General features: G+C 49.5%; 1 protein-coding gene across 1 annotated transcript in view; it reads left to right on the top strand.

The window, feature by feature from the left end:
* The window catches only part of POLE (DNA polymerase epsilon, catalytic subunit), a 241,781-nt gene that overhangs the window by 85,881 nt on the left and 135,980 nt on the right, over window positions 1-19,920 (top strand). Inside the window, exon 17 of the mRNA XM_085636412.1 lies at window positions 3,314-3,442. Coding sequence (XP_085492538.1) covers window positions 3,314-3,442 — 129 coding nt within the window. The remainder of the gene's footprint in view (window positions 1-3,313; window positions 3,443-19,920) is intronic.

The raw sequence follows: 19,920 nt of genomic DNA, 5'->3' as shown, positions 1-19,920 counted from the left end.
CTCTCTGGAGGCCCTTACCACTCCTTTGTGGGGAAACCACCATAGGACTCAAGCCTGCAGATGCCTTGGATATCTCAGGGGAAAATAATGGATGTGGTTCAGCTTTCATGGCCACCGCATCTAGATGTGTCTTGTCCTAGACCGCATGCCAAGAGGTTCTGCAGGTGCTAGAGGCACCTTCTCATAGGAGCCGTAAAGCCAGTCCTACCACCACAAACGAGACGTGTATACTTTATCAATTGTTTCGTAACCCCTATAATCTAAACTAGTTCCTTACACAACAGAAGCTAAAGATGCTGACCTTGGCTCAGGAGACTCCCATTTGATCTCATTGCCACCCCTTGGATCTTACCAAATATCTTGGGACTGGTTGTGGCCTATCTGCAGCAATAGATGTGCCTGGAGCTATCTAGGTGATTCTCTCATTTGAATCATAGCATGATATCAGAGGAGGTTTAATGCTGCTTGACCATATTCGATCATGGGGTTTGTAGTTAAATTCCCCATCTAAGAGGATTCGGTGTGCAGGGCCGATATGTTTTTAAAATTTTTTTTATTTTTATTCTAGCTTGTTGAAAATGGTTCCCCTTTCAGACAAGGCAGGATTATCAGCTAGGTGGTGGTTCAATTCTTTACTAACTAGACTGGTAAGCCTGATGGTTCCAGAGACTTGAATGCATCCTACTTAGAGGATGTCCTCGAGGCCAAACCCCAGATGAAATCCCTACAGCTTCTCCAAACGGAACCTTTGAATCAAATAATGAATACCTAGTCAGAGCATATCCCACTCCCATCCATGCTTGGTTCCAACCTTATCACACTGAACAAATCTCCCTCCCTTCATGGTTAGAAGGATCCTCATTTTTCCTGTCCACAGACCATGAGCCACTACAGACCCCTGGGAGCTTGAGTGGACGTGATTTTTTGGGTTGTATTTTGGGGGTGGGGGGATTGTCACCCCTTATAATCCCTGCACATACAGCGTTTAGAGCTGTAGGCTGATTTTTCTTTTTTTCTTTTTAAGCATTCCTACCATTAGCGATCATCAACATAGTAGTGACTTACACAGTCCTCTTTCATGTTAGAATACTGGAAGGGACCCACTCACAATAACTCTGATGACTAGCAATAGTTCTGAGGGAATGAACTTTGCAAAACAGCATTTTCCTCATGAGAACCATCAGCTGGAGCAGGTGTTATGCACTGATCACGCAAATTGAGAAATTGTCCATGAATTCATTGCCCAGTCTCGAAAGCCTACACCCTTCTCTGCCTATGCAACTCCTCTTAACACCAAGTGTGCAGATTTCTCTTTTGAGATGGGCAGGTCGGCCAGATCCTTTAGGATCACCTTTGTGAAACCTGCGATATGAGCTTGTCCATCGCTCATCGATGGCCCAATGTTGGATTAAACAGTCTCCTTTCTCTCACTTTCGTCCAACTCCTGTAAGCTCAAGAGTTCTCCAGAAGGTCAGGGAGAGCCCAGGGTGCTATTTCTTCATTGTTGTTCTTTGACCTGCTCTCTCGTCATTTGATATATACCTCCTAAGGGGAGAGATGATCTGTTCATAGATGGATGGATGGAGGTAGAATGTTGCACCCCCTTTTGTTTTTGGGGAGTTTTATATAGTGCAAACTCAACCCGAAGGTATACGCATGCTTTACATAAGCACCAGTTGCATTACAGACTGACATGTTAATTTTGGTAACTCTGTTTGAGTGTGTAGATCCTTTGGAGCTTTTAAATCTCTCCCCAGCTCAGCCGGTCAGGAAATCCTTCACCTCAGCATAAGAAAGATTGAGGTTCTAATGGTGCATTGGTGAAGAATGTTTTTACTGCTCACGCGCTAGTTGGGCTGTCATGCTCTTTTCCTGTTGACTGGGTCCGAAGGGTTGCATGTAAACATTTGCAAGATTTGCCTCGCAACTGTTTAAGCTTCCCAGAAGAATTGTTCTCCATGGCCAACAAGACAGCGCTTGATCCATCTATTGCATTTATTTTCTCCCTTTAGTTGCCCTGCTGCCTCTTGAAGCTTGATGGCCTCCTATGACATTTCTATAGCGGGAGCTGCTATACTGGTGGACAACCTTTATGGTGGCCATAACCTCAACTAGGCGTGTGAGAGGGTTGCAAGAACTTTGCACCAGAGAAACTTTTTCGTAGGCCAACATTGGTTCTCTGAACTCGTTTTTTCATTCCAAATGTTATTTTGGGAGTTCCATATGAACATATAGATCTAGCTCCTGACGTTTTTCGATCACCATGCTTCCTCTGTGATGAAAAATTACTTAGTATAACCATTGGAGCAGTTGGCACTTCTGTCTGGACCAACCAGCGATCTACCTTGGTTCAATTTCTCATGACCTTTGTAGACCATGCCAGCTCAGCGGAATCTCAGGCCAAGTTGGCAGATAGCTAATGTCCTGAAATGTCGATTTGTTGTACATCGCATCAGGCCCAGTTACCAGGAGTGAGAGCTCACTATACCATGACTAAGGTTGTGTCTTTTGTTTTATGCAGCCATCTATGTTTTGGAGACATACACCAGGTACCTACATGGACTGCCTCATAAGCATTCTACTGTCCATAAACTCTGATGGCTTCTTTTCAGAGTGATGAAATATTTGGCCAGGAACTTCTGTGTAAACTGTTCGCCTCATCTTAAGCTGGCTGATGCGGCGATCCCACCTCTTTTTTTCTTTTCATTCTCTCTTGCTGTAGAGCCTACCAAAAAACTGAGAATGGGAAAAATCATAATAGAAGAGTAGGATGCATCGACTTTACGTACCCGTAGGGATGATGGAGGCTTTTTCGTCCCACCACGTGGTGCAAGGGTACCCACACGTTGAGAATGAGAAAGAGCTTACATACTAAGAGAAACAGATGCTCTTAAAGGTTACTATATTCTGTTAGTTCGTGCCCACAGATTAGTTTGATTATCTGGTCAAGCACTAAAAGTGGTCGCAAACCAGTTGTTTGATCTTGTTCATCCTTTAAGGTTTCAGTACTTACTCTGTTGGTTTGATGCCTCAAAGGATGCTTGATTTATGCTTGATTTCTGTTTCATTTCTTGAGGGTGTGGTGGTCTTCTTTCATTTGCTCATCTAGCTTTTTATCCTATCGCTTTGCTGGCATTCTGTGCAGTCAATTTTGGTCTAATGTTCTCCCTCATCACTCCCTTCACTCTTTCTCCTTTTTTACCTTAATCTTTTATGTTAATCTTTTTTCCTGCCTTTCTTCTTACAATTCAGCTCTTCAACCACCTTCATATCTCCCCATATCTGAACCTGTATTTGCCTTCTCCTCATGCAGGTCTGTGATGAGATTAAGAAGAAATTAAATTATCTGAAGGAGGTGCCAAACCGGATAGAGTGCCCACTTATTTATCATCTGGATGTGGGGGCCATGTACCCAAATATCATTCTCACTAACCGATTGCAGGTGAGACTCTGTAACTGTGCCCCAGTTACTCTTGTTTTAATCCACCCTTTTCTCACAACAGGTGAGGATATTCATCTTTTTTTTTATCATAAATACATTTGCTGCAATAAAGGTATAGTGAGGCTAGTAACAAAGGTGACTAAGTTGTGTTTTTTCCCCTCCGTCCAATTTCTTGTTTGCTGACTATGTTGGTCCAGAAGCTGTCCAACACTTCTGCTTTCGAGTGGGAAGCCGTACTTTGGATGCTCTTAAAATTATTCCGGTAGAAGTGTTTTTTTGTTGTGCACATCTGTATGTTTTATCAATGCAGCATATCCATTCCAAAGACACCGGAATATAAAGACTGAATGTCCTTTAGGTGTCAGGTCTAAGGGTGTGATTTCCCCCTGGGTCTTGATTTCTTGATTGAGTTCTCTGTTTGCAGATCTTCAGGTGTCCAGTAAGGACATTTAGACCAGCTCATCATCGGTTAATCCGTCTAAACATTCTTGCACTGAAATTCAAAGGATTTTAGGTGAGAGGTTGTGGCTTATCTCAGCAAAGGCCCTGGTATTTGCTTGAATGGTGCCTTCCTGCATTTTTCTGCCATCATTTGGAGTGAGAAATATTTCATGGTAGAGGGTATTCAAAATGTATTATAGGATAGTGGTACCAGTGAGAAACTATGATTCATAAAACTCTTAATTTTAGATTTTGAGTGATGCAAATGTTTTGGTATACTCCTAGCAATACCATAACTTTATCGTATGAGCAATGTGGGAATCGTTACACAATCTTGCAAAGTTGTGAGCGTGTGCTGATAATGAAACTGTGGTCCAACTCAAACTTTCCATTACAACGCTTTGGCCTAGATGGGTATACAGAATCCCACTGTCCAAATACACTGCTCATTAACTGCTAGACCCATGGCAGGGTTACTGTGCAATATGGTGGCAGGGCAAACAGACTACTAGCTTGCAAGATAGACAGACCAGAAATGGAAATGAAATATAAGCAAATAAAAACAAGTAGATAATAATTCAAACAGCAGATCTGGGGCTTATCAAAGCATTTGCCTGCTTTTATTTGGAGCTCTGAGGCTGAACGTTGACTTCTCATTTCAAGAAGAATACTCGCTGTTTCCTAATATTCTCCAAGGATAGCTGGAAAAACTAGATGAATCTATCTAAGCTGTACCGTTGTTTTACAGAACGCAATATTTTCATTTGTGCTGGTACTGAATCACTGAATTCATATCTTCTTCATCTTTGAATTTGCAAAAAGTAGATATATTGTTTAACGCCAAGCTTACTGTTTTGTCCTTCATATTAATGTTGCTAAACCTTTATTGGCTGAGTTGAAGTCACTGTTGTCCATCTATGCTGCACTCACAGTCCTGCATCCCCAGGACGGTCTTAAGGCTTTTGGGTACATTACCCTCCAGCATATACATGACTGTAGGAGATGCACATGCTAAGGCATGCAATGTCGAGGGGAAGGGATGTTAATTTAAGACTGTTAATCACCCTTCATGCTGGATTCTGCACTCCTGTAAGTGAATGGTTGTGTTGGTGGTTAAACCTAAAGAATTGATTGCTATAATCAGTCCTGTTAACCCCTTCGGTGCTCATGACGGAACGGTTCCGTCATGAGCCACGGTTGAGCTGTGCTCATGACGGAACCGTTCCGTCATGACCACGCCCGCGCAAGATTCCGTCAGCACAGCGGCGGAATCTGCGCAGCATCGAAGGGGTTAAGGACCATTAATTCAATCAACTCTGACCTTGTCTCATTGCCACGACCAGCAAGCTATTTTTTGCCAGCTGCTGTTAAAAATGAATTGTCCTGCTTAATACCCGCAATTGCTTGTTCAACGACTGACCTTGTAGGCAAACATGTACACTTTATAGTACAGGATCAGGGGAGGCCAGAGGCCCCAAAAATTCCCATCAGTGGAACCATTGAGCCATGACTTATTTATTGGCAGCGCCACTGTTCTTTGACCCATTCAGTCTGTCTGCTCTAATGCATCCATCTTTTGTATTTCCATCGAGTGTTCTGATGACTCTTGTTCGGTACGGCGACTGGTACTGTTAGCTTGGTGCCGTCTGCTTACGTCTGACACAGCACCCGTTCTAACTCGGTACCCTTACCAGCATAGACAAATACATGTTGTGAAGGAGAGAGGGAGAGCCGTGCGGAGCCCAACCGTTTCCCATTCTGGGGGAGGGAAATGGATGCCTTTTTTGATCACTTTTGTCTTTGGTCTGCTAATGAGTTGATCCTTGCCCTAGCAATCCCTTTGAAGTGCACACTTTTCCCATAGCAAGTGATGCTCTACACTTTCAAAAGTGACTGATGGGTCCAACACTATAAGGATAGCTTAAAGTCCCACATCCTTTGCCCAAGGCAGACTGTGCATACTCTGTCCTGTGCACAGGACAAAACTATGATCTAACAGTTGATGAACAGTGATGATTAGTAATTCTGTGATGAGCTTCTAACTAGCAGGCCCATCCCGGGAGCATGTTTTTACAGCAGGGCGACTGCGGCCTACTGCAGGATCGAGGGTACCACCCCAAGTCCAAAATTCTTCTCAAAAACGTATTAAAAGACAGTATCTTTATTGGTAAAGGGTGTGGAAGAAGAATAACCAAGTGTTCCAAACAGCTATCCTACTTGTTCCTCCATCGCAGGCTTCAGTCCGATTCAAAGGATCGTCTGACCTGAACAGGTTACCTCTAGTGCCACTGTGGTAACCCACTAAAAGTACTGAACTACATTTTTCCACCCTTAAGTATTTAGTGAACTTCTCTAACAGATGTGGGGTGGGGTGGGGTTGCCTGCATGCGTAATGGAGTTGTGAGCTGTCAAAGTTTATCATACAAAGCTGAAGAGTTTGCTATTTCCCGCCTCATCTGTGAATAGGCCATCCCGTTTTCATTTTCAATTTGTTGTGCGTTCCAGTGGGGATTTTCTCAGGGTTTTGCAGCATCTAGAAAATTTAAAGATATCAATGGTTCAGTTATTTTCTAAGTTCTTTCCTGCTTCTTTCTTGAATTTGCGAATTCATGTTTTTTTAAATATTTATTTCACCTCCCTGATTATCGCATTTCCCAACAACTAATCCCTTCTTCTCGGCAGACCACTTCCTTCAAGGATCAATGATTTGCACATCTGGAGATATGTTGGCTGCAATCAAATCTGAATGAAGTACAAATGAAAGGTTAATGGTGGTCAGTTAGCACTTCTTTCTGCTGCTCAATTTTTCAGTCAATGGCACTGATCTGCAGAAAGATTTTCTTTACAACATGGGCTATATATTATGGGGTATTCGGTGCCCTGCAATTGCTAGCCTTGCAAAACACAGTCCCATTACACTGTTTGTCCTAAAATGACAAGAAAGGAATACGCTAAAACACATTCCTTCTGCCTGATTGGGACCTTGGAATACGCTAATACACATTCCTACTGCCTGATTGGGACCTTTTCCCAATCCTTTTCATGGGCCACGTCTGTTAAGGAATTAATATGCAACCACTTGGTTGCATGATGTTTAAATCTTGATTATAGCAAAGTGTGCTGCATTTTTAAAACTGCTGACGTAAGAAAGAAACTTCTGACTTGCAAAAGGGCTGTGGTCGTTTGCCCATGTGGTGGTCACATTGTGAATGAAGTGAGTTAGTGTAGCATATAAGGTGAGTTGCTAATGTAGGTGTGAGCTTTCGTAAGGCTCGAGTCCCACACTAGATCTGGTTTGGCTATATTGTATTTCCTTATACACACGTCTTTTATGCAAAGTCAGAGTTCAAGTGAAGGATAATGCCTCTTAGCCTGTATGCGATTTTGGCCTTGGGTTTCCGATATGTCTTCTTGTGCTTCCTTCGGTTTCCCTTTCCAGGTCTCTTGTTCCCTGGGTGAGCCACGCACCTCCAGGAGCGTGGCTGGGTGCAGCACGATATCTTGCCCAAAAACAAACCACGCTGGTAACTTTAAGCGTAAAAGGCCATTTATTAGGACCAGGCTGCACCACATGATCAATAATAACAACAACAATCCCAACAACCCCCCCAACCTCATTCGTCATCCATTCACTCTTTCCCCACTCCGAGCTCACTTCTACCACTCCATGCCCCAATCCATTCTTCCTCCATTTCACCGATCTCGTATCATCCCCCGCTATCACCTGGCATTCCCCTCATACCTCCATCACCCCCCGCCATTCACTCCTCCATCCCCCCCCCCGCGGGTGGGTATGCCCGCTATTGACTCCCTCACCAGTATGGCCTATCCAGCAGCCTGTCCTAAACTGGCACGCTACCAACCCTACCTCCAAACCCTGGTAACTGCAGGGTGGGTGGGTAGTCTTTCTTTCTACCCTCCCGATGGTGCTGAGAACGCAGGAAGAGGAAGTTCCCTTCCTCCCCTGCGTTCTTATACCCCACCCCCTAATCCCACCCCCTAACCCTGCCTGGTCCTCCCCCGTGCGAACGACTCCGGGGGAAGACTAGTCAGCGACTGTACTTTCCCCGGGGCCCACCATCGCGCAAACACAGACCACGCTGGTAACTTTCAGCGTAAAAGGCCATTTATTAGGACCAGGCTGCACAACACGATCAATAATCAACAATAACAACAACAATCCCAACAACCCCCCAACCTCATTCGTCATCCATTCACTCTCTTTCCCCACTCTGAGCTCACTTCTACCACTCCATGCCCCAATCCATTCTTCCTCCATTTCACCGATCTCGTATCATCCCCAGCTATCACCTGGCATTCCCCTCATACCTCCATCACCCCCCCCCCCCACCATTCACTCCTCCATTTTCCCCCACCCCCCTGAGGGATGGGTACGCCCGCTATTGACTCCCCCACCCCTCCCAAGTATCGCCAACCAGGGAACCCCCTTCTAGGGCGGTTACCTGCCCCCATCCCCCCGAGGACCTACAGCGCATCCCACGGGCACCCATCTACTCAAGCATCCCGATGACACCAAATCGCCTCATTCCACAACTTGCTCACCACATCACACAACTCCATCATGTAATACGCATTCCCAAATCGTGAAAAATGCGCACCGTCATCCCTAAACAGTAGTGGTTCCTCCAGTCGCAGTCCAGGGTGAGCTATTACTTTGATGTCCTTTTCCCAGCAAAAAACACGCATTGCCCTGTTGAGTTTCCTCCTTGCCTTTTCAACGGCCCGTATTTAATCGCTCCCCTCCATACTCTCCGTGGGATAAATTCAGTCCAGGCAATGCATGCTCCCGCGAATCTGTGCTTTAAAACCTCCAAGTCTCTCTGCATCAGCTGTAAGAGCGCCAAACCTGACAGCCGAATCAAATCGTTCACTCCCAAGTGAATAATCAAGAGATCAGGGCAACCCTTCTGAGGAACCATTTTGGCGAGCCAGGGCAATAGTGACCCCCGTCGCATTCCCCCTTTTCCCCACCAGTGCACCTCGTGTTGATGTCCTCGGAGTCCCAGGTTACGGCCGTCCACCTGTTGCTCCGCATACTTGGACGCCCAATGCACGAATGAATGCCCCACAATCCATGTGACAGTCTTGGCCCCGGGGCCTCCCACGCAACCTACGAAAGAAAAAGATGTTAGAAACACCAAAATGAACACCCAAACTCCTCCTTTTCATCCCCGGGCCCCCCCATCACCTACCCGCTCCCTTCACTTCCGGACACAGCGCTCACAGCACCTAGATTTCCACCTCCCAATCTGCTGAATCCGTTCCCAAGACCATCCCAGCCGTGCCGCCGCCGTCGCCGCCCCGACTCTGAAAGAATGCGTCCCAAAGCCTGCCGAATCCAACCCCAGCCTCGTCAACTCCATCCGCAAAACTGCCAACAACTGGCCCGCCGTCACCTTGGCCCCAGACGCATGATAAAATATCTCTCCAGTCCTAGTCCCCCTGGACTACAGAAAGTCCCGCCATTACGCCACTGGACACACCCCGTCTCCCCTGTCTCACACAACTAAATCCACATGCCCCGCCCCAACTGATAGGTCTTCGACTGACCCAACCATATCCCCAGGCGACCTTCATCTAACCGAATCCCATCATACCTCCTGCCACCCATCTTTCGCGTCCCAAGCAGCTCGGAGACCCTGAAGGCTCCAAAAAACATCCACACCATGCACAAACGGAAAAGCCGCACCTCCCACCTGTCATAACAGAGGCAAAATCTCCACCAACCTGACCAACAAGTCAAACGTAATCGCCTCCCTCAATGCCCCGACGTTCCCTGCTCCAACCCCTAAGCACCCTGCTCACAATCACATCTTTAGTAGGGTCAAAACCAAAAAAACAGGCAACAATAAAACGAAACTCCCGCCAGTTTCCCCACAATCGTCGCAGCAGACAGCCCTTTGTCAACGCAATGCAACACAAACTGCAACACTCCTTGTTCCACCGTGGACTGATCGCCGCCAGCCGACTCCCCGCTCCATCCCATAAAGGCTCCAAATTCTGCCCAAGCCAGTCTGTACGTTCGTCTTGTGGTATCAGCTATAGACTTCTCCACCAAGCCTATCACCCTCACTCCCCCAAGGCCCAGATGCCGACCGGCAGTTCGGTCTTGCACTGATCCGCTCCAGGTGCCAATCTCCGGAACCGCTGCCACTGCGAACGAGACAAAGCATCCGCTATGTCATTATTCACCCCAGGGACATGTTTGGCTCTGAAAATCACATTCAACCTCAGACATCTCAACATGAAGCTCCTCAGCAGTCGCAGCACTCTCAAATCCCTCGCCCTCTGTCGGTTGACCAACTCGACCACCGTCATGTTGTCCAAGTGGAACAGCACCGACCTGCTCTGAAACTCCGCTCCCCACATCTCCAGGGCCACCAACAAAGGGAAGAATTCCAGAAACGCAATGCTCCTCCCCTGACGCACCCAGTGAGCCGGCCACTCTTCAGCGCACCACCTTCCGTCCCAAAAGATCCCAAAACCTGCTGCCCCAGCTGCATCCGAGTAAATTTGAATTTGCCAAACCATCCTTTCGTCCTCAAAATCCAGCGACACCCCATTGAAATCAGCCAAAAATGTCACCCATGTCCTCAAGTCTGCCCGGACCCCCATGGAAGTCCGATCTCTGTGGTGTGGAAGAATCGCCCCCGACATGGCCATGCCGAGCCGCCTGCAGAACGTCCTACCAGCCCTCGCCACCCGACACGCAAAATTCAAAAAGCCCAGGAGCTGTTGAACTGCCCTTAAAGCGATCCGCTTCTCACCGCCCACAATAGACACGCTCGCATCTCCGCCACTTTGGCCTCGGGAAGTCGAGCCACCCACTGGACCGAATCCAGCTCCACTCCCAAGAACGTCAGGCAGCAGCTAGGCCCAGCTGTCTTGTCAGGTGCCAAAGGAACTCCAAACCGGTATGCCATCTCTTGAAACTGCGACAGGGCCCTGCCGCAATCTCTGGAACACGCTTTTCCCAAAAACAGGAAATCGTCAAGATAATGCGTGACGTCCCGATGCCCGCTGATCTGCATAAATGCCCATTGTAAAATTGAGCTAAACGTCTCAAAGCGCGCAGGAAATTGCACACCCCATGGGCAGAACCTTGTCCATGTAAATGGCCCCCGCAAATTGCATCCCGAGCAGAGAGAAATCCGCAGGGTGTATTGGCATAAGGCGGAAGGCAGATTTAACATCACATTTAGCCAATTCCGCCCCCCGCCCACACTCCCTAACTAAGCAGATCGCGTCGTCCACCGAGGCATAGAGCACCCTCGAGTCTGCTTCCGCGATGAAGTCATTCACAGACCGCCCTTCGGGCCACGAGAGGAAACTCACCTTTCTCTTTCTTTGGCACAACTCCCAATGGGGAGATGATCAAATAATCGACCGGCCAGCTGTCGAACGGACCCGCGATCCTCCCTTCCTCCACCTCTTTTTGTAACTTAGTCGCCACCACCCCCGGCAGTTCTTTGGCCAATTTCAAATTGTCCGCCCATCTCCGCACCCTCGGGCCCTGATAGCCCACCCGAAAACCTTCCGTGAAACCCCACTGAATTTTCAAAGCCGCTTCCCTGTCTGGGTAACACGCAAGACACGGGGCCATCTCCTCCACCTTAACTGGTGTAGGCGCCCTTCTGTCCAGGCAGCCCTCTTCCCTTCGTATTACGCCATTGCTCGGAGGGGGTGACCAAGGTAAAACATTGGGTAAGGGCATGTCGCCCTCCACATTTGGAGCACTCATGCTTGAACTTACACGGGTACCGAGAACAGTAGCCCCTGTTGTAGCTCCAACATGCTCCAGTATTGCTCCCGCTTGGCTTGGCGGGCTGACCAGCAGGCCCTGCCCCAGCGCTATTTCCCCCCTCCCTGCCTTGGGCGGGACGCGGCTGAAAAGACCGGTACGTGACCGGGAGGCCACTGGCCGTGTGGGTAGATGCCGACGAATGGGTGGACGCCATCCACTGCATCCACAATTCTTGGTCCACCTCCCCCCAATGTTTATCCGGATTCACGCTAACCCTAGCTTGGAACTCCTCGTCATAGCTTAATCAAGCGAAGCCCTCAAATTGCATCTGAGCCTTGCGGATAATATCCATGTATTTGAGTAGCGCAATGGCCCTCTTCAAATGGCGTTCGCAATAGATACTGGCGTAAATAAGGAACGCGGACGTCCAGTTTTCCATATTCACGGGCACCCTAGGGCGCATGGTCAGTTCCCACTCCTCCTCCTTAGACCCCTCCTTAGCATGTACCTCTCTGTGCAATAACTTGAACACATCCATATACTCGTGTTTCCATATCCTATTCTTTATCTTCTCCGACAAATGCGACCCCAAAGGCATAGCCAAACCCATGTAGGGCAACTTCTTCTGGTATTTATCCCCCGCAGACCCTTCCTTGTCATCCGTCCCCACTGCCTTATCCGTCTGTACTCCGGCTGTTGTCACCTTTTTCTCCTTGTCTGACTTGGCACTCACTTTCGGCAGAGACTTCATCAAATCCACCACGTCCCTCACTGACCCGTCCCCCACTCCCACTGACCTGCACGCTTTCTTCCGACCAATTTGCGGCCCACCATCCCACGCAGCCCACCAGGCCCCCTCACCTGTCAAGGACGTGTGCACCTCTCCTGGCCGTCCTCTGGAGCCGGTAGTCGTCGCCATAACCACCTTCACACTGCTCTTCGATGGCCTGGGGTCCTGCAAAACACCAAGTGCCTGGTTGCTCCGTCTCACCCCCCCCCCCCCCCCTGTCCTGACCTAGTCATCCCTCACCTCCCCGTCTTCCAAATCATCACTCTCCTCATAATCCAACTCCTCATCATGACCCATAACCACAGGCGCCCACAACACCACCTTCACCGCTCTCGTCACTCCCTTCATGCGTTCGTCACTCGCATCCCCCCCCAGTCTGCAGACACGCCGGCGTTGCCCGATCCCGCGTGGGAGGGATGGCCGCCGCGGACCCCCCTGCTGCTTCCGACCGGCGTCCTGAGTCCGTTTTGCGCCCCGCCGGGCCACCCCGCAATTCGCCGACCTCCGCTGATTTTGGCACCCCCAGGCCGCTCCAACATGGGCGGGCCCCAGCACCATCGGGCCTCCAAGCCGCCTTAGCCTTCCCTACCTTGGGTTGCGGCCGTTTACTGCCGCCCCCAGCCCTACCTCTCTCCACCCTGTCGCGCTCCACCTGCTCAGCCCATCGCTCCTCCTCCGAGGTAGGCGTGGGAGGGCCCTCCGCCACCTCCTCCCAGACTACCCCAGCCCTGACCGCCTCCATCTCCGCCCGTCGCGCCTTCACCTATTGGACCAACAATCGCTGTTCCCTTAACCTATCCTTCCAGGATTGTGGCCCCCACCGGGGGAGTGGCGGGGGGGCCACACCTCCTGACCCCCCTCATGGGAGACAACCCGCTGGCCGGCCTTGCCCCCGAGTACCTGCTGTCCTCAACTCACTCCCAGGCGGAACTACCGCCCCTACAGCCCCAGCTACTCTCTCAGCGGGCACCGGTGTGCCCACCCTTGAGCCTGTGGACAGGTCGATGGGGGCGTCATCCCCCTGACTCACCGCCTGCCCTGGCTGGGGTCCCCCCCAACTGCGCACCAACAACCGCGAGGTCAAAACCCCCCCAGCCCCTCCCCCCACTCCCCCAGACTCGATTGCCCCGTTCTGCCCCAGGCGCGCAATCTGCCGCCCCCCCGGGCACCCACGCCCCCAAATGGCCCAGCCTCGGCACCTCCGAAGATGTTAGCAGCTCCCCAGATGCAGGCGTCACGTTAACAGGCCCCCCCCCCGCCCGTGCCCCCAGAACTCAAGCTGCGGGAAAGACAGCCCAGGCGGCAGACTCCTGCGCCGGCCTCCGCGCGCCGCATCTCTCCTCGTCGCTCCCTGCCCCAGAGCGCCTCTCACGCACCGTTGCGGCTCGTCTAAGCAAGCTGTCGCAGCCACACCCGCGTATGCGCCCGCGGGGCCCGTGTCATGCCCACCCACGCCTCCCCCAACACCCCAGGCCGCAAAAGGTCCGCCCGTCCAGCCCGGCCCAACAACAGCAACGCCTCCCTCACCTGATCAGCGGAGACGTCCGCCATTACCGCGCATGCCAACCGCCAAAAGTCGCACAACCCAGGCCCGTAGGCCCGCTTCCCGACGCTGGCCGAAGGCGCCCGACCTCGACCAGTCGCTCTATCCCGACAACACTACCGCTATACTCTTTCTTTCTACCCTCCCGATGGTGCTGAGAACGCAGGAAGAGGAAGTTCCCTTCCTCCCCTGCGTTCTTATATCCCACCCCATAACCCTGCCTGGTCCTCCCCCGCACGAACGACCCCGGTGGAAGACTAGTCTGCGACTGTACTTCCCCTGGGGCCCACCAGCGGGCCTCCTGGCTCCCGGTTTTCTTGCTTCCTCTGTTCTCGGCGTTAGGAGCGGTCTTTCCTCTTCTGGCGTCTCTGTTGGTCTTCCCCTCGAGGCACTGTCGACAGCTTCTCCCTTGCGTCTTCCGGGTTTTGGGCTCTCTCTTATTCCTGACGTCCAGACTGCCGGTCCAATGCCTGTCCAATGATCAAGTGACCTGTGTAAGGTTGGTAGTGACTTAATCTGCAGTTGGTCCGCCAAAGCTGAGACCAGTCATTTCAGCTGGTACCCAGAAGACCATGTTTGAGTCTTGGATGTGTACAATTAAATTCTTTAACCACTTCCCTCGCTCTCCTGGTCACGGTGTTTTCCCATTTGAATCCTCACACATTGAAGTTTCCCATCACAATCCCAGTTCACTGTTCTCTGTAAGTTCTCTATTGAGCTGCATAAATCCTACAGAAACTTGCACTTTAAATGAGAGTACGGTACAGCACCCTAAGTCTTCCTAAGTGTAGGCTCCTGAGCAGATCATTGAGCAGAAACTTGCCAAATTAACCTTTTATTAGCAAACGTTTCTCCTACAATTGAAATAAAGTCCCTGCGGATCATAAATGCCAGCTCTTTTCTTTCCTTCGTTGTTCGCTTAGAATATCCAATAACAATACAATACAAATAATCATTTGTTGTTCTCCTGCTATTCGTCATTTTTGATGAAACCCCAACAATGGAGTTCTTGTTTGATGAACAGTGTCCCCGGGAGGTGGACCTTGTACTTATCTGATCTCCACCCACTCTAACTTTCCACTCCTACCCTGGCTGCAAGAAAAAAATAAATCGGCCCTGATGCAGCCTTCTGTTGCTTTACTACACCATCACAGCCTTTTATAGGGTGAACCATATAGTTTCCCTCAATTCCTGAAAAGGTTGCATCTTCAGTCCTATCAGCTGAATTTTCTCCTTCCTAGAGCCACCAGCTGCCCAGATTTGTGTTGCACACCTTCCCCGTGTTCAGTGGGCATTAGGAGCCCTACCTGGAGATCTTCTTTTCAACCATCACCGGGACACACTAACACTATCAGAGGCCAGGTACCCCTTAAGCACCAATTTGACTCCACCTTCATCCTAACCCATATATCAATGTTTCTTTGCTGCTTTTCTCTTCTCTTTTTCCTGCTGAGTCAGGAGTCCGTGCATTTCTGAGCAGGAGGTTCTTTGGAAATGCAAGGATCATGTCCAAGGACTGCACGGTTTGTATCTTTCTCTCCCCTTCATATGCCATGTATTTCCCTTTTGATCAGATCTGGCCCTCTTCCTCCTGTGTATGTACCATTCTTTCATTTCTCCAGTGTGTACCTCTTAATTTATACCTTTCAAGTTGTCTCCTCTCTCCGACTATAAGGGATGGCATTGAGGTAGCTCTGAGCATTCTGACGATATCCTGTTCTGACTTATCCAGGAGCTTCTCACGGAGGATGCTCTCTCAACTCCAATTTAGCTTTCTGCGTGATTAAATTTACCTTTGCTCAAGACACTTGGTTTTGGATTCAGCAAATCTTTTGAAAATGTTGACATTGAAAACGTATTTTACCTTTAGTAAATCTTCTTTAAATGCCTTCAAACACTATAGAGTTGCATTCCAGTGGTGTTTGTCCAAGACCTCAGGTGCTGCATAACGCAACTTGTTTTCTTGGAGCAGGTAAGAAAGTAAGGCAAAGCCTTCTAGTAAAGTAAGTGAATCTAATTAGATTTTTTTTAAAGAATGAGTTAGAAATTTGCCAGCCTGTGCAAGGTATAATTCCCAAAGATTTAAAAAACAAAACAAAAAAAAAATCCTTTGAACCTCCGGTCACATTTTTGTTTAACTTGTTTTTATTTCGGGATACACATAGCAATATATAGTACAAGCATATACATCATATATATAGTACATAATTCAAATTGCAGACGTGTGACAAGTATTTGCCAGGGCATGAGTTACAATCGAAATGCTAAAGGAGCTGACATCTCTATTTTTAGGTGAATAAGTAACAGCAATACAATTATCAATAAACACATAACCATTAAAAGGAAGAACTGGGCAGCGGCTGGCAGAGCAGTACTTTTATATCTTCTAACAACAGGGGCTGGTGTAGTCTTACAGCTATGTCCATCCCAACTCCCCCTCTGAATGGCTCTTTAATGTACTCGGTAGCCTAGTGGCGAGGCCTTGCCCTCATTTATCTCCTTCAGTGTGTAGCAGGGTGTCATCCCAGAGCGCAGGAGCGACCAGCCCACCATCTAAGTACAACCTCAAACCTCCTCTCTCTATAACCAGTCAGCAGAGGCGGTGCGTCCATTGGGGCGCTTGGGCGTTGCCTCACCGAGCGTTGCCGCGACCGGCGTCACTCTAACTCTCTCACACAATGCCTGTATCCGATTCCCAGGCCGCCGGAGGCAGTCGCCTTAGAAGGGGGTGGGGTGGGGCAGCACTAGAGTTCAGCTGCAAGTGACAGTGTCTGATTGACACTGACAGATTCCACACGTCGGTCGGCGGAGCGCACAGCAAGAGTGCGCATGTTCTGTTTTGGGCTTAAACATTTTGCGACCAGCCCTGAACATGCGCACACTAGGCTGCTCATTAGAAGAGCGAGGGTTGTTCCATGCCGCTCTTCTAAAGAGCAGCCTAGTGCGCATGTTCCAGCTGGTTGCAAAACTTTTTAAGCCCTAAACAGAACATGCGCACTGCTGCTCAAGCCAATCCTGGCGCTGCTGCTGGAGCAGCATCTGGATTGGCTGTGAGCAGGCGGTACCAGGACTGGGCGGTACTTGCCAAGGCGCCAATGCGGGAGTCGACCCCGGCGGACTCGCAGAGGCGGCACGGATCCCGTAAGTTTAATTGTTTTCATAAAAATGGTGGTGCTTTATTTTACCATTCTTCCGTTACAACAATCTCCCCTGCCGCGCACGACCCCTAACACTTCCCCTCCCCCCGCGAGTATTGGAGCACGAGCTGTGACTGATGGGGAGCCGTGGGAGTGCTCACGAGTGTGAGACACACAGAGGTGTGAGAGGGTTGCTTGTGAGGACACCAGCGGCACGACTGAGACCTATCCAGACACAAGGGGAACTCTCTAAGAAGTGCCTTTCTAATGATCGGGTTGTTTCTGTTCAAAGTAAAGTTAGAAGTATGCTCTTGGTCCTCGTCCGTTCTGATTGTTGCGTCCCGAAATGCGGGAATTCTGTGGCGCATTAAATGACCCATGAGTTTTCTTAGCTATAATAATTAGGATGGGTGCGTTTAAAACGCCTTGGTTCTGATTGGCACATTCTGTGACACAATCAACCTGGCGGAGGAAGGGGGCTGGAGTGGTGGGGGGGGGGGGGGGGATCTTCGATGGCAGGGGTGTATTTCAAAGATTTATTTTCTGGCACAGTCATTGTGATGTGTATATTTAGGGGTACAATAACGACCCCAGGCACCCTTCGTAATCGTAGTGATATCCTGTAGCGGTGGTTGTGATGGGCATATTCTGGGCACCAGGATCCTGCTCTGTATATTCTGTGCCAGGCTCCTGGCAATGGGAAGAAAGAGGCGCAGGTACACTTCCATGGTCTCTGATAGCGTATTTTATGCTGAGGTGTTACATTTTATGTGTTGAGGGCAGGCGGAAGGGGCGCGGGCGGCCGCGTGGCTATCACTGCTGCAGTCGGTGCAGTGGTACCGTGTCCCAGAGATGGGAATGGGCTCAGCCTATCCAGCATTGTTTACAGAAATGTAAGTGGCCTCACGTTCCATGTTTATAAACACAGAGCCTGCCTTGGGACTGGGTCTGTTTTTAGGTCTCGACCTTGCTATCGCGTAAGCGATCGCAAAGCGAGACAATAGAAAGTGGGTTTGAAAAGTGCTCCCAAAAAGCGGATTGCATGGCTAGCATGCGCACAATCACGAGCATCGTGCCGCCATGCAATCTGCCTTTTGGGAGCACTCCAAAGGGTCCGCTCCCCCGCCCCCGCCAAGCGCGCACGCCACGCTCTGCTTTTTGGGAGCACTTCAAAGGGTCCGCTCCCCCACCCCCGCCAAGCGCGCGCGCCACGCTCCGCCGGGCTTCTCTTGTTTACTTTGGCTCTGACTTGCATGTATTTAAGTAACCCACATGAACGCAATTGACTTCAAAGACAGCTACATCACGTCCCGTGCTTGTGCACAGTGATTCTCCCCTCAGGCGGCGGGGTTATCATGCCTCTCAAATGGTGAACACTAGCATCAGATTCAAGAACATCAGTGGCTGGTGACATAAAGTAGATGCTTGTTTAAGACAGAGATGGCCGTGGTGAGGAACGAGAGACTTCTAGCAGCCCTCCTATTCCGCCCCTACTCTTCCCATTGCATCTGCCCTGGTTCCTTCTACGACTGTCCTCCGTGCTTCAGAGCTGCAAACTCTCGCTGCAGTGCTTGTTCAGGTCGCTCCTCGTGGGAGTCCCAGCAATTCTCAGCAGGGGCACAATACTTTTAATGCGAGACTACAGGCACTTCTCAGCAGGGGCGCAATACGTTTAATGCAGACTACAGACACTTCTCAGCAGGGGCGCAATACGTTTAATGCGAGACTACAGGCACTTCTCAGCAGAGATGCAATATTTTTTAATTAGAGTGTACCAGCACTTCTCAGCAGGGATGCAATATTTTTAATTAGAGTGTACCAGCACTTCTCAGCAGAGATGCAATATTTTTAATTAGAGTTTACCAGCACTTCTCAGCAGAGATGCAATATTTGTAATTAGAGTGTACCAGCACTTCTCAGCAGAGATGCAATATTTTTAATTAGAGTGTACCAGCACTTCTCAGCAGAGATGCAATATTTTTAATTAGAGTGTACCAGCACTTTTCAGCAGGGGTGCAGTCTTTTTTATTGGAGAGTACCAGCACAGGGGCAATACTTTTAATGGGAGGGTATCAGAATTTCTCAGTGACAGACAGGCACTCTGGGCTAGTGAATTCCCTATTCAAGGTCACAGAACAACCAGGAAACACAAAGGGTTGCGCCATGTGTACTCTGCAAACAAACCCGTTGCCCAGGGGATTATTGGTCAGCCTTGCCATTTCTAATGCATATTTGGTATTTTTACGGACAATTAATGTTCTGTTAATTTGACGCTGGTTGCGCTCTATATACAGGTCACATTCTGCATGGAATAAATGCACCGAGCAGTTTGAGTTTCAACTCGTGGAACTACTTACGCTCCTTCTTAACGAAACGCTTTAATTCCAGCAGAGTTACTTACGCCTTTATGTAGTACAACTCGGACGCGCAGGCGTGCTTTGTCCTTTCGATTCGCGGTCAGTATGGCGGACTCAACCCCCCTTATTCAGTTGAGATCACGGCCCTGTTGTAACATGAAGCTTTAGCAGGCCGTCCAGCGCATTCATGTGCCCGCACCGTTCAGAGACAGGTCTGTACGTCCTCGTGACCGAGGCGCTCTCGCAGCGGCTTCACGTTTTCATTCAGATGCGTGCAGCCAGCTCTGAAGGCGCGCTTGTGCTTCTTACTACATCTTTGATCGTGTGAAATGCCCAGTGAATGAACTCTGCCTCAGCGTAGGCATGCCGTGTCATCTTTCAGTGCTCGCAGGCAAAGTTAACGATTGGCAGCACTTCTCAATCAGAACTTTAAATTGTTTTCAAA

Source organism: Triturus cristatus, chromosome 11 (assembly GCF_964204655.1).
Source record: "Triturus cristatus chromosome 11, aTriCri1.1, whole genome shotgun sequence".
Classification (NCBI taxonomy): domain Eukaryota; kingdom Metazoa; phylum Chordata; class Amphibia; order Caudata; family Salamandridae; genus Triturus; species Triturus cristatus.
The sequence above is the reverse complement of the archived record's forward strand: the minus strand, read 5'-3'. Positions and strand labels throughout refer to the sequence as shown.